At 37.7% G+C, this 18164-nt stretch overlaps 1 protein-coding gene across 1 annotated transcript; it reads left to right on the forward strand.

Annotated features, from left to right (window-relative positions):
• Positions 1-2631: 2631 nt before the first annotated feature.
• On the forward strand, positions 2632-17555 carry NAE1 (NEDD8 activating enzyme E1 subunit 1). Its single transcript, XM_026107624.2, has 20 exons — positions 2632-2770; positions 3511-3614; positions 3728-3788; positions 4736-4766; positions 5382-5453; positions 5732-5811; positions 6927-7036; positions 7388-7497; positions 8058-8120; positions 8384-8447; positions 9704-9795; positions 11158-11217; positions 11308-11441; positions 13081-13156; positions 13488-13527; positions 14572-14658; positions 15470-15562; positions 15956-16070; positions 16151-16200; positions 17267-17555. Exons 1-20 carry the CDS (start codon positions 2715-2717, stop codon positions 17374-17376), a joined length of 1608 nt encoding a protein of 535 aa, XP_025963409.1. The 5' UTR covers positions 2632-2714; the 3' UTR covers positions 17377-17555.
• The last annotated feature ends 609 nt before the right edge of the window (positions 17556-18164 follow it).

The following is an 18164-nucleotide window of genomic DNA, read 5'->3' on the forward strand; positions in this document are numbered from 1 at the left end:
ATCAGAATTGGTAAATAATGGTTCAGCATATCAGGCTTTGCAGGTTTGAGAAAACTGGGTTTCTGAATTTCTAAGATGAGTGTGCTCTATAATCCAGATCTGGGATCATTTGGAGATATTTGCACTAGGAAATTATGTCACTTGGAGATAATACATTTAGTGTATAATACTGCATCATTGTAGAGGGACAGAGTTCTATTTTAGGAGACATGAAAGGAAAAGATAGTTATTTGTTTCTAAGATGAATGGCTACAGGGTGCTGTAAGTGTATTTGCTGAAGTAGCTCAGTAATTATCCTTTTTTGAGCACCCTTAGTAATAACAACATTTATAATTAATAATTTAATAATTTGAACAAGGTGTCATGTGCCTTCTTTATTTAATGCATATGAATGTGTCTGATGTGTCATTGTCTATTAACAAAATATGGCAGAAATACAATCAGTTTGGATACAGGCTGCACACCCTAGAACATTTGAAGAACAATAGACAGGAGCAGATTAAATGTTAAAACATTAATCACTCCAGAGCTTGCCTACACCTCGGGTTCTTGAAAGACTATCTAGTTTATCTGGACAGCTCATCTCTCTTCTTACATTGCAATTACTAATGCTGGCAGTTTCTAAATGGGAGTTATGCTAGGGTGATACCTGTTTTTTTACATGAGACTTAAAAAAATTTCTAATCAATCCAAAAACTGTATAAAAATACTTTACAGGGTAAATATGAGCAGGAGGGAGTGCTGCCAAGGCCAAACATTAAAACTCAGAATCATCCCAGAAAAAAAAAATTGGGGAGTGTTTTATTTAAAAAAGTGACCATCTTCACTTGTTGTTTAACAATACAAAACTTAAATTTTGTATTTTCTTTGCAAACACAAAAAAGTGATCGTGATTGTAGGAAAAAAACCAGATTCTCATGCCTCTAGTGTAGCTGCAGGAGCTGGAGTGCAACCCTGCTCCCACAGCTGTACTGTGAGTTTCATGAGATTTCAAGGGGAAAGGCCCTGACATTTATTTACTGGGCATCTCCTCCTGGCACAAGGGATAAGCAAAAAAAAAGGTCTCTAAGTAAAGAAAGGATTGAGAAGAAAGAAACATGCATAAAACTAACAGGCAATTTTTCAAGAGAACAAACCTGAGTAAAAATATGAAAAAAGAACAGAGAAGGCCAAGAGAAAAGCAGGAGTCTGTTAGGAACACTCTGGGTAAAGTGGGGCAGCAGAGGGAGGAGGAATGGGGTGCCCGGCACCCTGGGCGCTTCCTGGCCTCCGCATGCTGTTTCTTATAACTAGTCTTTGGCTTTTAAAGCAATACATGTTTGACTGCTTTATGGTAGAAATAGGCACTATATTTTGGAACTAGTACTTATAATTTATGGTTTGACCAGTGGAAACCGTGTAATTGTAACAGATAGCAAGAATGGAATGACCTGACTTTTGACATTGGTAAACAGAATATTCCTACTAAATATTTTAACAGTTGCTGAAATTTCAACAGAAGGAAGGATTTACTATGAGACAGCAAACACAAAGCCTGAGAAAAATGAAGTTTGGAGGAGATACTGTATATGGGGAAAAAAAAGAGGAAGCACTACATTGTCTTGCAATGTCATCTACGCAGCATAAAGCACTAAATTATAATTGAACTGCTGTGTATTTTATTCCAGTAGATATATAGCAAACTCGATTTTCTAAATGGAAGCAGATTAAAAGGAAACTTCTAATAACTTTTAGGTGCTAACAAACCAGCTGGAATGATGAACAGGCTTTAGGACCCCTTTCGTTGTTGAAATTTACTGACAAAAAAGTGGTTGAAATTTTTAAAGATGCAAAAGTTTGCTCTTTTACAAACTGTATCGATCCTGTGGGGAAGATTTTCACAGCAGAAGAACTGAGACCCAACAAAGATTTCCAATTCTACGTGTCAGTGCTACAGTGACTAGTAACGGCTGTGGTAATGCAGCGTGTCCGCAAGCAGCCTCCAAGCTGGTTTTCCTGAAGGGAGGTGTCCGAAGGGCGGCTGGCTCGGCCTGTTACAAAATCCTTCACAACTTATCAAAGAGTGGACTGAGAGCTGAAAAGAAGTATTTGCTGTGAATACCAAAATCCAGAAATGACAGCATATTTCTAGGAATACATTCCTAAGGGAAGAGCCCCTACGGCCCTACCGCCGCCGCCGGCCGGGCTCGGTCCCCATTTCCAAATGGATGTGCCAAGGTTCATTAAGGATGGGGGCAGCTCTTCTCATATCCTGGCCGGAGCTGATAAAATCCCACAACACAGATGTTTCACACATTTACATACAATTCAAGCACTTGCTAGTGATTTACACTCCCCCCACGCAAAAAAGGGGGGGAAAGAGGAGTACTTGGAGCCCAGCAGTGCAGCCTAACGCCCCCCGCGACCCAAGCCGGCAAAGCCCACAGCCCCAAGCCCTCCCGCCCCATAACCGAGGTCGAGGAGCAACGGCGCAGCCACCGGCCGCGGGGGCCCAGCGAGGCGGCAGGACGCCGCCCGCCACAGCAGCAGGGTGCGCCCGCTCCCACCGGGCCGGACAGCCCCGCCCCGCCCCGCCCCGCCCCGCCGCTGCCCGGCCTCAGCCCCGCCCGCCCGGCGCCGCCTCCCGCCTCCCGCCGGGCTCCGCCCCTCACCGCCCCCAACGGCGCTGGCGCCCGTGCGCGCCTGCGCAGCGGCTGCCGCGGGGAGCGGGCGCTATGGCGCAGCAGGGCAGAGCCAGTCTGAAGGAGCAGAAATACGACCGGCAGCTCAGGTAGCGCGGCCGCCGCCGGTGCGACGCGAGGTTGCCGCTCGCCCCCGCCGCCGGCCTGGGCGCAGCCTGAGGGGGCTGCTGCGGCGCCCTCCCTGCCTCGCGCTGCGGACCGGACCGGGCCGGAGCGGAGCGGGCGCCGCCGCCGCCCTTGCGGGAGGCCTTTGCCTGCCCCTGGGCCGCCGGCTCCGAAGCCGGGAGCAGCCCTGGGAGAGGCGGCCCGAGCGGCGGGAGGCCGCGCCGGCAGCCGGGGAGCCTCCTTCCCTCGCTGCTTCCCTACCTGCAGCGGCCAGGGCGGGTCGCGGATGCGGCGCACGGCGGCCTCCTGGGTGTCCGTGCTGGCTCAGGGAGAAGGCAGAAAGACTGCCCAGTTAGCTGAGGCGCCGGGAGGATGCCTTGGGCTGCTCTTCGTTTTCACGTGCTTGCATACACTGAAAGGACCAGCAGCGTTTTAATGCTGCGCTGCAAATGCTCAGTAACTTCGTGCTACGGCCGAAGAGAGTGAAATGGCAGTCTGTGTGAAATCAGTGGGGCCTTTGCTATTGAATACAGTGCAGTCAGTGTTTCAGCCTGAGTTTTGTTTTTACTGGGGATTTAGATGCATTACCTAACAGTGCAGCTCATCAAGACTGGTTACCTAGCTGCTTTTAGTGTTGACATTTCAGTGTCTGGTGTCATCTCAAATTATAACAGTGTATTCCAGTATAACAGTGTAAAAGTGTTCTGTTTCCATTCCTTTACAGATTGTGGGGTGATCATGGACAAGAAGCTTTAGAATCTGCTCATGTTTGTGTGATAAATGCAACAGCCACAGGAACTGAAATACTCAAGAACTTAGTGCTACCAGGTAGAAAAAAAAAACCCCAAAAACCTTAGTTCTATAATTGCTTAGTAATATTTCTGATAATAAGTTCATAGTTTTTAATTATTCATAGTTTTTTTTTTTTTTACCTCCCTAAGGTATCGGCTCATTTACAATTGTTGATGGGAACCGGGTCTCTGGAGAAGATGTTGGAAATAAGTAGGTTTGCTACTGGTTTCCTTTAGAAATTGAGAAGTAACAGGGTTTCATAAGTATCCATCTGTATACTTCTTAGTTATTTACAATTCTCTATAATTTTAAGTCTCTGTATTTTCTCAGAACCTTTTGTATTTTGTATTTTTATGACATAAAATACATAATCAGCAATTCAACATTATCTTCTTAATTTGACATGCTTTTTTTTAGGTGCTGTTTTGTAATGTAAAGGTCTATTTGCATCACATATCTAGTGTATAAGACACAGGTCTACTTTATAAATATTTATAAACATAAAAAATATCTGTTACTCTCATCTTGAGGCCTAAGATTTGCTTAACTTTCAGCATGGTGAAATATACTTTATCTTAGTGGCCTAATAGTTTTGGTGACAAAAATAACATGTTTTTAGTTAGTTAATTATTGTGAAACTGCGACTTATGTCCCTTTATATTGTGCATCTTCAAAAGCTACAAAATTAGCTAGGAATTACCTTGTATGCAGCTAGGAAAAGAATAAAAAAACTCTTTACAAAGCATTCTAATCAAAAATAATTTGTCTGCTTATTCTACATCATTTTCTTTTACGGTTCAGGTATACACCTGCAGCTGTCTCTCTACTTACAGGGGTTATGTGTGGGGTAAGGATATTGCCTTACATGAAGAAATGAGTACTAATGGGTCTTTAATTAGCCTAGTGAAAACAAATCTGTAGTATGACACTTACTTCTAAAGAAGTTTGGTATGTCTTATTTTTCAGGTTGATGGCTCAGGCATTGAAAAGTTTCCTTAAGAAACTGACCATGAGGGGAAAGGCAGATTTAAGTGGGACATTATTTTGCTGTATGTGAGGCACAATAACATACTATGCGCTATTTAAGGTAACTTTAAAATTATTTTCTTCAAAATAAAAATTCACACATACTATTCTTTTCTTGTCTCCTTTTTCAGTTTCTTTCTCCAAAAAAGCCATATTGGTCAGGTAAGGAGATAACAAATGTCACTTCAGATATATTTCAAGAATGCAAGTTTGAGTAAATGCTCAAATACAGTGTTACGAGTAATGGTAAAAGCACGTACATAGGTTAAAATCCCTTTATTCTTTGATAAAATTCTCCATGATGGCTTTTTAGTTGCTCTTAAGTGAGAACAAAAGCTTAATTCTGGCCATGTTGAATAAAAAAGTTAACAGGCCCTGGTTAAGAGCATTCTTGGAAGGACAGGGTGGAAGAGAATGGTGGCTGAAGGGAGTCAGTCTCAGAGTACACAGGTGGATGGGGGAGAAAAAAATCACAAAAATATGAGACTACAAAGGCATAGGTAACTCCCCCAAATTCTCCACCAAAACTGGAAATTAATAAACAGCTATGGCATAATTATTGTTTTTAAAATGGTATTTTTAAAAATTATCTCAAACAGATGCCTGCTATTCAGTGTTTTCTTTTTTCTTTTTTTCTTCAGATAAATAAGGCTTGGAATAGTAAATTTTAATATGTGATAGATCTACTTATTTATTACATAGCATATGTAATAGAAGTACAATGTATAAATTGCATTTTGAGATGCTAAAAAAAAATTTTAATTGTTTTTAAAACAGAATCGTGCCCAGAGTGCCACTGAGCTCTTGCAAGAATTGAATAATGATGTTTCTGGAAATTTTGTGGAAGAGGTTTGTTTTCTTACATTATTTGTAGATTTTTTGTTATACAATATGGTGAAAGTTACACATTCTTTGTAATGTTTCAGTTTAAGTACCTTAGTTTTAGCCTTTGAGAAAGATATTACTTGCAGCAAGTCCATTTGTGTTTTCAATACTGTTTTGTAAGTTCATCATAATTTTTTTAGCTTCATTTAAGACTTTGCATTCAATTCCATGTTGAACAAACGATATATTTTCAGAAATTTTTACTATATATTTACTCAAATGTTTTTTGCACTGTTATTTAGAGTCCAGAAAAACTTCTAGACAATGACCCCTCCTTTTTCAGTCGCTTTAACTTAGTGGTTGCAACCCAACTACCAGAAAGGTAAAGAATCATTTAAAGGTTGTTTTGTTTTTCCTTCATTCAATTGTAAAAACAGGTTTCAGTTGCAGGCATATTCTGGGGAAATCATGCAAAACAAAACTCCTTCCTTGTGAAAGAAAGTTGTAACAAATGATGGCCTTTTTCTATGGACCTTTTCATATATTAATATATAGTTTAAAAACTCTTTCAGATCCATGACTGACTCTTAAATGATGTCTCCTGGTGTGTTTGAGTCTAGTATTTTTCTGTAGTGAAAGCTGTTTCTGGTCCAAAATTGCAATAACAAGTATTCTTATGTAAAACCTAACAAGTAATTTGATCTGAGTTACCTTTAGATTTTTGTGAATGTATTTTATATTTCCTTAAGACCAGAAGTTATTCAAATTTTTTTTTAACCTGTGCTTTCTCAGAGGCCTCTCCTGTGCTACCTTCCATTAAACAATGCAACTTAAAAATGACTATGGTCAGAGTAGTGAGAAACTTAAGGGAGCAGAGCATGATTCCATTTTAGAAGTGCTGCCTCCACAAGGGAAAGATGCTGCTGGTTAGGTGAAAAGTTGCATCTTGGTTTTGCAAGGAAGTGACTGTTCATACTTCTCCCCCGCGCCTCCCCTTTACTCGTGGGGAAACTAGGGTTACTGTCTCTTACAGAAGTAAGAGCCAGTTTGCCTCTTTGTGAAACAGAGGCTCCCTTGCTTTCAGGTGCTCCTGAATAGAGTATTTCTTCTGTGCAATTTGAAAACCTCTGGTTGGAATTGCCTCTACTAAGAGCTGTATTTGTCTGTGCAGCCAGCGCACAGATCTAATTCTCTTGCTCCTTTGTGTGCTCCCTCTCTTCCCCCACTCCCCCCTCCATCACAACTCTTGTAAGCTTTCTGTTTAATTGATATTCAAAGTATTTTGGATGATGGAGTTAAATATGAGTAAGCTAATAGACAATTCCAGAACATTATGAAGTTGTGTATAAAATTAATCTCCTTTTTTTTGTGCTTGAAATCATAATAATGGTATTAGATTTTTGTCATAGAAAACTTCTTATATAAGTAACTTCTCTGGTTAACTGCTGCTGTTCTCTTATGCATCCAGAAAAAAAAAATCATGTTTTTTGTTTGCAGTACCTTGCTGCGTTTAGCTGAACTTCTCTGGAACTCTAACATTCCTCTGCTGGTCTGTAGGACTTACGGGCTGGTTGGGTATATGAGAGTCATTATTAAAGAACATCCAGGTAGGAGAGCTTTTTGAAATAAGACTTTTTTTCTTTTCTTTTTTTAAAAAACTTCTCTATGTAGTGTCACTTTGACTTTTCATCTTTATCTTGTGAGGTAGTTGGTATTTGTTAATTCCTCTATAGTTCACAGTTCCTAACCATGAATGATTTGTGATAAATGCATATAAATATTATAGACTGCAACAAATAGTAAAACTGGAGATTTTCCTCTGACACTAAACTGTTATCCTACACAAAACACTTATTTTTGAGAATTAAGCTGTTACATGAGCAAGACTGCATTTGACATACAGCTCTGTTTTGAGGGTTGGAGATAAACATGAAATACATTGTTTAACTTTCTCGTAGTTGTTGAATCTCACCCTGACAATGCCTTAGAAGATCTGAGATTGGACAAACAGTTTCCAGAACTGAGGGAACATATTCAGTCTTATGACTTGGATCATATGGACAAAAAGGTTGGTATGTGGTTTGCTTTATGGGTTCTGAAGACTGATGCAGACAGAGAACAAGGATTCTGTGGAAATGACTCTTGGCAGATGACTTTATTTTGGTGAAGAGCCTCATCTGTGCAGAGGCAACTGTAGAATCAGTCATGAGGTACTAATTTAAGCCTGTGCCTCAAATGTTACAGTTTGTATTTAAATCTTAAGCTGGGGGGGGAGGGGGGGTCTTGAAGTAAGGAATATTCATGGACAATTTTTTTTGTTTTTATTTTTTATTTTTTTTAATGATTATTGCTACTGACCTTTGTATTGTGGGTATTTACGCATAATATAGGTTCCACATCAGAAAAATTTCGGAGAACTTGCTTCAGCCACATTTCTTTAAAGGAATTGTCATTTGCTTTTATAGTAGTTAGAGAACATTATTTCTGAATCAAAGTCTGGAGCACATCCTATCTGGTCAAGTACTGGAAGGGATTTTATTCTAATACTAATTTACTTTTAAAATAGATTGTTAATTTTCTATCTTTTCTCTTAAATTTTAAAAAGATTTCTCTGTTGTTCAATTACAGGACCATAGCCACACTCCATGGATTGTGATTGTAGCCAAGTATCTAACAAAATGGTTCAATGAGGTATATTGCAAAACAGGATAAGTCATCAATATACTTTATTATTATTGTTGTTATTTTAGACTTGTCTTTTCAAAACTAAATTATTATTTTGGAACTTTTAACCAAGAAAACAAAGTGAAATCATAAAGATATTGCTGATTTGAAATAAAAATGAACATAACTGAACTTTGACAGACCCTTAGATTTTTAGTACTCTGAACAGCATGAGACTAGTATTAGAAATTTTCAAGACAAATAAAATCTTTTTGTGTTTTTAAATTTAGAAAAGTGATCAGTTGCCTAAGAGTTACAAAGAAAAAGAAGCGTTCAGACAGCTGATTAGACAAGGTAATGTATGTTTTAGGAATCACGTTTTCATACTGGCAGAAATATATAAGGCAAAAGCTTGACTTGAGAAATAAATGGAATTTCTCTCAGGGTTAACTTATGAAACTTATGGTGTATAAAGTACAATCCTTCTGTTAAATTATCGCTTTATACAGAGGGTTCTTAGAATCTCTGATTGGCTTATAAATTCAGCTTGGCTATGTTTCTTATTGTTTGGTCACTTAAGATCAAGAGTGTGGTTTGGTTGGGAGTGAGAGGCATTGAGAGAATTCCAAAGAAAATGTTAATGTTTAATACTAAAAATGTGATAAAGTGGAAAGCAAGTGGCTTTTGACACTGGAATTGTTGTTAACTGAAGGTATTAGTTGGCCAGTTGGACCACCAAATTGTTGATAACCATTTTGGTTATGAATGATTGATATATGTGTATTGGAGATGAATGCACAGTGTTTCTCTCATACTTCCCCCCTTCTCCCCCTCCCCCCCCCCAACCATTCAGTGTTTGAGGTTGACAGGGTGAATTATTTTCTAGCCTTATATGTGCTGATTCTGTATGGAAAGAAACCAGGGGAATACAGGCTGAGCAAGGGGTTATGTAGCTACTGAATATGCTGTAAATTAGTCTGTGAACGGAAAACTCTCTTTATTCATATCTGTCAGTACGGTGCCTTTTAGAGGTGCTAAAATTAATGAGGCATTTTAAAAAGGATTTAGAAGCATATTGTCTTAAATGACTGGAAACGTGAACTGAATTTTTGAAACTTCTCATCATTTAAAGTCATACTCCTCCCCAGGTTGGATTAGGGAGCTGAGCTGGTTGAAAAGACATAAATAGCTATTGTGAAGCTTGTTACTGGATCAGTTTCTTGATCTGGCTCGCCATGTGGATGCATGAGCATTTGTGCTAGTGTAACTGAACAGAAAAAAATACATGACTGGGGATAGGAAGGAGAGTTGAATTGCTTTTTTGACATCTACATTCATTTAGTGGTTATAAAAGTGGATTCTTCTCATACAAGTTGGTTGATATTTTCGTAAAAAGTGACTTCTGTTTAATAGTATGGAAAAAGTCATATGCAGACTCCCTGATAGAATTGTGTTTAGTTTCATCAGTATCTCTTACTGATAATTGAATGTTTTATTGATATGTCAGTATGCCACAAATGCATCCAAAACCAATCTGCTCCATTGATAAAACCTAAAAGATAAGCTTGAATTAATGGGATTCTGTGTTGATTTTTTTTCTTCCCCTGAAGGTATCCTAAAGAATGAAAATGGGACTCCAGAAGATGAAGAAAACTTTGAAGAAGCTATAAAAAATGTGAACTCAGCATTAAGTACTACAAAGGTAAAAAATAAACAAGAAATTTGAAGTGTTTGAAGAGCTGGAAATATGAACTGCTTCATTTTTCAGAGCATATTATCCACTTATATGACAAGAGTTGCACCTGCAAGGTGTATATTTAGGTAAAAAAAGAGTAGTGCAATTTTAAAATTTTAATCGTGCTATGTAAAATAGGCCTGGATTAGATTGTGCTGTAGCCTAGCTCAAATCTTTATTTGCTATCAATGTATTGAATTCAAGTGCAGAATGAGTCATCATACAGAGTTCATTAGTAATGTATCCCTGTCTTAGAAATTTACAATTTCATTGATCTGCTTTTCTTTACAAAAGAAAATCTAATAACTGATTTGATATACTGAACTAGCAGTCAGTGGTATGGGTGATGTCTGCTATTGGTACATTATTAGGAGGGAAACTTGGAAAATAACTGTTCAAGTTGTGCCATATTGAGCCTGTTGCTATAGTATTCATTCTGCATATAAATGAAGGGCAGTAGGGGACCTCTGGGGTATCAAATTCAGTACTTTCATCTTAAATAAGCATGTAATGAAATTCTCTCCATAAACTGGTCAAGCTTGAAAACACTAAAAGTGAAACTTTTGTTTTAGTCCTGAAGTAATATCTCTTTGTAGTTAGGACTGACTTATGGTTTCTTTTAAGGAACATTAAAATCTAGCTATACTTGGATCAGTTCCCTTAACATTTTAAAGCAGCTTTAGTGCTCTCATCCATGATGCTACTCTGGTTAACACTAAGTTGCAAGAGCTACCTGGGGTGAAAGCATGTTCTGTTATGCCATTTCTAGATTACATTCCATTTTTATTTGAACTGTGCAGATACTTAAGTAGTCAAAGAAGTTAAGTCTCCCAGGAAAGCAGCAGGTAAAACTTTGTGTTGGCATCTGAGCCACTACAGTCCATGTCCCAGGATATCAACAGTGTCTTTCAGTGTATATGCCAGACTCTAAACTGCAGCAGTTAAGAAGTCAGAACCCTTTCACTTTTGCTGTCCATGCATCCATTTGTTTCCCCTGCTTTTTTGCTGCCTTACCTCTGGCAGGTAGGATGGACAGCTGGGACTGGTAGTACCTTCTACTGATGTTGCTACCGCTTTTTAAATCCTTCTCCATTTCAAAGAGGTAAATAAGGTCAGATTTTGTTGATAACATTCTTCTTAATCAGAAGTGTGTGTCTTATTTTCAGGCAATACTGTTTGAAATATGTCCAAGTACACAAAATTCAGAAGAGACTGTTTTGGTTTGAAACTCTGAGGTCACTTAGAATTGGATCATCTATGTGATAAGTGTTGAAATAATTCAAGAAATAAAGTCAAGTAAATACAAACCTGGTATAACTTTTTTCATAGATTCCAAGGTGTATTGAAGAGATTTTTAACGATGATTGTTGCATCAATCTCACAGAGCAGGTAATGGGAAAGTAAGGGTAAGACTGTTAAATGTAGGAATGGTATTATAAATAACACTTCTATATGTGATTGTCTGTTGTACATTTGCAGTCATCCTCCTTTTGGATTTTGGCTCGAGCTGTAAAGGAATTTGTGGCAAATGAGGGGCAAGGAAGCTTACCTGTTCGGGGCACTATTCCTGATATGATAGCAGATTCTAGTAAATTTATCAAATTGCAAAATGTGTAAGTATTCAAGTTTTTCTTTAAGTTTTTCTTTTTTTGATGATGATGAACAGTGATGACTTCAGACCTCTTAAAGTAGATAAAATCCTGGAAGCCTTTAAAAAAGTACGTGTGTATGTGAGGACAGCACTGCAGCCTGGATGAATCCACTGTCTGCTGTCTGAAGTCAGGATCTGAATCTTCCATACCTCTCCATTTCCTAAGGTTGGGTTGTAAGCGATCACTCCTCTTAATTTTAAATCTATTGAAGAACTGCTTAGGTAGTAGATCCCCTAGCCCAGCTACTGCAGTCCAGAACCTGTGCCTAAAGCAAATGTTGCTAAAACAGCCATTTTGTCTTTTCTCTCATATGTGTGTCATAGTCATGTGTGCCTGGCTGTAGAAATTCTAGTTTTCTGATTTATAACTACTAAATTTTAGTTAATCCCCCTTGAAGAGATTTCTTGGCAGATAATAAGGATGAAGACTTAGTGGATGAACGTCTTAACTGCAACTGCTAAACAGCATCGGTGAGGTTCAAGATTTTAGGAAAGCTGTGTATCCTCCGTATGACCTTACCACTGCTGTGCATCTTGGTCTGGATGCAGATCTTTTGGCCATAAAGATCTCTTGGCAGTCTTGACATATCTTTTTAGCTGTTGATTGCCTCTTTCTCCTTTTTTCTTTAAAAAGAAGCAGTATCTTGCAGAAGAGTATTTATTGCCTGTGCAACTCTTTCTTGCTCCAATACAAAAGTATTGTTTATTAAAAAAAAAAAAAAATCTGATTGCTTCTCCATAGGTTCTGAAACACAACCTATGCTAGAAAAAGGACTGTATGTCTTTAATAGTATTTACTAATCAGAACGAAAACTAATTTTAGAGATACGTTCCTCAAACTGCCACAAATAGCATTAAAAAGATATAAAAATGTAAATCTGTTAGATGTTTAAAATTTGATTGTTACTTCTCCATGGAAGTTAGTCTGTATAATGAGAGTAAAGCCAAGAACCTGTGGTGTTGTTTTCCAAACAAAATCATAATCACTTGAATTTGCATAGTTATACCCTAACGTATAAATCTGTATTTTAAAACTATCAATCCTGAACTTGAAAATATCTACTTTAGTTCATATTCCAAGTAAGCATTATAACATAAGGTTTTAATTCCCTGATAAATATTTTCAAATGTTCATTTCTCAAAATGAGCTCTTAAATTGAATTTCACGAAATACTGTGTTGTTCAGATGTTTGCATCGCCATAGTTCTTCACAGAAATTAATGTAGTATGGTTAAACCTGTATCGAAAAGCAAAAATGTAATTAAAAGCCCAAGGAAGTACTAATAGCTACTTGTTCTGAAACATTTTCTTAATATTCTTCCTTTGTTTGTAGTAATACTCCTTTTAATATTAATCGGTTGCTAAGAACACTGTTATGCATGTAGGTTTTAAACTGCATGTTTAGTAAACAGTTCAGAGTCTCTGCTGAACAGTCTTGTAAGGAGGTAATAAGTGCATTCATGCTCTTTAGGTTGCTCATTTCCATTAATGTTGGTCGTATCTTGTCTTTATAATACAAGACAAAAAGGAATGGTCTCCATATCAAATTTAAGTTGATAGTTTTATGGTGTAATCAATAAGGCTGTTTTTATTATTAACAGATACCGTGAAAAAGCAAAGAAAGATATTGCTGCTGTGGGTAACCATGCTGCTAAATTGTTACAGTCACTAGGCAAGGTATGGTTGAATGTATAGTCTTTCTGACAAAAGTGAAATTTTTTGTGATGCATATGCAGAAACAAGTCAAAGGAGCCAGATACAAGAAGGGAAAGCTTAATTGCTTCATTCTCTTGGGAAGTTCTAATGTAACTTAATATCTGTGGTCTGTTTTATTTCTCACTTCTGATGTGGTAATATGAAATGAAAGTAAAAGATGTAGAGGGATGTATTACAATTTCTAATACCTTTTGTTAGAAGAAGGCATAGTTATTTCACAGTGAGTACGTTAATATCTCTGAAAATAAATTCTCTGATACACTTGTTTCAGTACAATTATTCTTTCTTTTAGGCACCTGAGTCAATTTCAGAAAGAGAATTAAAGTTGCTTTGTGAGTATACTTGTATTCTGTGGCTGTGTTTATACAAGTGATGAAATATTCAGGAAGTTTTGAATGATAATGTATTTATTAATAGTTCAATATCCAAATTTTTCAAAAAGTGCTCAGTATCTCCTAGTATCTTGCAGCTTCCATCTTCAGTGGAAGTTACAGGTGTTCAGCATCTCTCAGCTGGTGGCAGATTCGTTCCATATACCTTAATAACAACAATAAAGCTTAAAAAGATACATTTCTTCAGGTCCAAACAGCAGATATCCTCTACTTTGTGATTAGTATCTAATCACTTTTGCGTCTTCTGTGATACTGACTTTAGAGTGTGGGCTCAGTGAACTTCCTGTAGTCTGAAAGTGAAACAAAGATGCAGTACTGTTTATGACAGTTTAGGTCCTGTCTGTTGTGGATATGTGTATGTGTCCATACAGCTGTCTGAATGTCCATGCGAGTGGAAAATTTGCCTCTAAGCAGCTGGGCCAGAGCATGTTGCCCCTGCATTGACACATTTTTTGCAGCAGTTTTTGAGCTCCTTATGGAGCTCCTCATTTTTGAGTGACTGGTTAGTAGCTGCTCATTGGTTTGGTTCATACAATTGATACTGGTAGAGAACCTCTTCTTGCTTGTAGCTGCGCTGTTAGAATGTTAACTGAGAGTGCGAGACTATTAGATACAGGTGAAGATAAAAAAGAACCCATGTTCATTTGTAGCATGGAAGAGGAAAACATGAAGCTGATGGCTGTGATCCATGAATTGCTATAAAGGAGAGTCACACATTGTGAGTTTTTATGTTAATGCAACAGATATGTTTAGATTCTAGAAGTAAATATTTTACTAAAATACTTGTGATCACAGATCTAAATATAGTCTAATAGAACTTATTACTTTGAGCTACCAGAAGAAATGGAAAAGGGTTAAACAAAAGTATCCATGATAAGTCTTAGTCTTTTGATGTTTAGCAAATCAGAGAGACAGACACATAAAGTTAGTAATTAATGATGCATTAAAGTAGGTAATGTTCTCCTTTCTGCACCTTCTGCTTAGGCAGCAATTCAGCCTTTCTTCGAGTAGTGCGATGTAGATCTCTGTCTGAAGAATATGGTTTAAACACTTTTAACAAGGATGAGATTAGTAAGTACTCCTTTTTGGCACATGCTTTAATTGCATTTTCAACTTGAATGGCTTTGTGATCAAAAAGTTTTATGTTATATAGTCTACTTCAATATGCAGTTTTATAATTTGGCATCAACAGTATTCTAGATAGGTAGTTTTAGTAAGTCTAGAATGTTGGATTTGGTTTTACCTTGAAATTTCAAAAATGACCTTACAGATTAATGTGTGTTCTAGTTTTTCCGGTACAGGTTTTATTTTGATACTGTGTAGATAAAACACACTTTTTCTTTAAACTTTACTATGTCTCACTTATTTTTTGACAGAGCTGGAAGGATGTTTTCACGTGAGCAAAAATTTGAGAATAATTGTCTTGACCTCTTTCAGAACCCAGGGATCTGGAAAATACTGAGCTGTGTTTTAAGGAACTTAATCTGTTGTATAATGACAGTCATTACAATTAAATATATAAAACATGCATGGCAAAGCCTAAAATAGTAACTAATGAAATATCTCATTTAAAGTTATAGCAGCTGGCAAAGTTGAAACGTACATATTTTCACTTACCAAGGTTATATAAAATACATAGAGTATCTTTTTGTCATGCACCTTCTGGATTTGAAATTGTGTATTTGACAGTTGACTCAACTGAGAGTCTTTGGTTGCAGGCTTTTTTGGTCAAGATCTCTGCTTCCTGCAGAAAAGAGATCAAAAGTTTTTACAGTTTAGCACATGGGAAATATTTGATTTTTTTTTTTTTTTAACTAATTTAAAATATATTGTTTTCCCACTTTGTCTGTACCAGCTAACAACTTTTCTCCCCATTTTTCAGTTTCCAATATGGATAACCCAGACAATGAAATAGTTCTGTACTTAATGCTACGAGCTGTAGATCGATTTTATAAACAGCATGGTAGATACCCAGGTAAGTTAATGCCAATTAGATATGTCATTATAAGAAATATAAAAATCTAAGCATCACTATACTAGGTATAAAGTATAGATACTTGTTTCTGTATTAATACATGACTTCAGTGCAAAAGTTAGTGAGAAGTTTTTCTTTTTGGAAATTTGAGGAATTTATCTGGATTGATAGCATTGGTGTGTTATGAGTTAATTCAGCTATGCAGTAATTTCTTATCATGAATACCATCAATGGAAATATTTATTAAATGCATTGTTTAGTATTACAAGTTTACTATATTAATTACCTTAGAAGTAGTTTAAAAAATACAAAATATGTACATTGCCACTTAAACCCATTAATTTTGAATATGGTGTTACAGTTGTGTGATGAAACAGTTAACTTATTTTTCAGGTGTCTACAACTATCAGGTAGAAGATGATATTGGAAAACTGAAATCTTGCCTCACTGGTTTTCTACAAGAACATGGGTTGTCTGTAGTGGTGAAGGATGACTATGTTCATGAATTGTAAGTGCTGTCTGATAATTGTCACTTTCCTTTGCCTGTAAAACTGACCTGAAAATACTAACTGTTCCTCTGCTATCCAGTTGTCGCTATGGAGCTGCTGAGCCACATGCTATTGCTGCATTCATGGGAGGTAAGAATTCTAAGATTCACTTGAAAACAAACCAACACCTGTAGTAGTGCCATATTTGAACTGGGATCTCGCTGTTTTAATTCCTTTGTAGTGTCATGAAAAAAAGACTGTAAACACAGGCTGGTGTCAAAGATAGCATTAGAACAAAATCATTCTCTTCATTTCTCCAGACCTGGCCTCCTACAGTGTATAGAAAACTGCACATAACTAGGATTTGAGATAAATGGAAGAAATAATGTAAACTTATGAAACAACCTCAGGGAACAGTTATAGCATCTTAAAAAGAATAAGTAAATTGTAAAATAGCTGATTAAAAGCAAAAAAGAATAGTAATATTAAATGTATTATGTTAATTTACATGAAGATGCATTTGTCATCAATTTTATGTTAAGTACCTGTTAGATAGTGATAGCCTTGATTGCTTCCCTAATTCAACCTGCAGGTATTAAAGTAATGTTCCAATAGATACTTAGTATTTAAGTTACTTCCATTATTTGGCTTTGTGCAGTGGTAAAGATATTGAAGTATTAGATGTTATATGGATGTAGGATTTTTCTGGTTAAGCAAAATTTGATAAGCAGGGTGCTTTAGAAATATATGTAAAGATAACTTCTGTTCTGAAGAAATTACAAAATACTTCATATTGCAGCAACACACAGGGATCATAGTGAAGTGACCTCTTTATTTTACAGTTTAAAGGGGGAAAGTTAAATATATATTTAACTTAATTGAACTTTTCAATTTTAGTCATTTAGAAAGGTAACAATTTGTCTGTTTATGCATGCACACACATTTTTACAAATTTTTACCTGTTTCGATAGAATATTTACAGTATGTAGAAAGTATGTATAGCAAAGTGTATGTGAAGCTAACTTTTGAAGCAACGAGCTTCTTGAGACTGCTTTGTATTAGCAAGTACTGAAAAGCATTTTACCCTCGAGTTGCAGCAAGCCTTGTCCAAATTTTAGTGTATTGAGTTCTAGACGAAATTCTTTTACTGGTTTTAAAATATGACCTGCTAACTCCATCTATGTTATCTTTTTTTTTTCTTTCTTTCTTTTTATAGGAGCTGCTGCTCAGGAGGTTATCAAAGTCATTACAGGGCAGTTTGTAATTTTTAACAACACCTATATTTACAGTGGAATGTCACAGACTTCAATGACTTTCCAGCTGTAGAATAACTATACCACATTTGTTGCCACCAGGCTGTGCTGCTGTGCCTGTAAATATTGTTACTGTGGCATTTTGCCACTGACTGGACTGTTCTGTATTATCTGAAAATCAAAGTTTCCTTTATTTGTAACAATTTTATCATATTTTATGCTGAGGATAAATAAAATTATACCAAATGCTGATTTTTTTTAATGTAAAATTTTCTGATTCACTTTTCAAAGAAAAAAGCTCTTCTTTGGAACGGTACGTTGTGTTTACCTGTTTACATGGTCTACCTGCCTTGCTGTAGAGATGAATTTTACAAAACTACATGTTTCATATAAGCTGCTACTCGGACTGAGGGAGAGGGGGCTTATGAAGTGTTGAAAAAGAGTAGGAGAAGCCGTGTTTGCGGATTCCTCCCCTGCCCTGAGCTGGCTGTACCTGCCCCCAGCGAGGCACAGTGCCGTGTGGCAGTGCCCGAGGGGGGCGAGGGAGCGGGCGCCTAACGGCTGCGCGCGTGCGGGGCGGGGCGGGGCGGGGCGCGCGCCCCTGCCTGCGCTGCCTCGCCTGGGCGGGAACCGCCCGCGCTGCCTCCCCTCAGCGCCGCGCCTGAGGCGGCGGCCCCGCTGCGCGCGGCGGAGGCTGCGGCACGGCTGTCTTGCTTGCTCACGCCAGCAGGTGGGTGCTGTGCTGGTACGGCGGCATCCAGGCGCGGCAGGGAGGGCTGCAGGGCTGTCGCCTTAGTCGTGCACCAGACCCGGTCCTGCAGCACGGCAGCCAGGCCTGTGCTGTGTCCTGCATGCCGAGAC

Source organism: Dromaius novaehollandiae, chromosome 13 (assembly GCF_036370855.1).
Source record: "Dromaius novaehollandiae isolate bDroNov1 chromosome 13, bDroNov1.hap1, whole genome shotgun sequence".
In the NCBI taxonomy this organism is placed as follows: Eukaryota; Metazoa; Chordata; class Aves; order Casuariiformes; family Dromaiidae; genus Dromaius; species Dromaius novaehollandiae.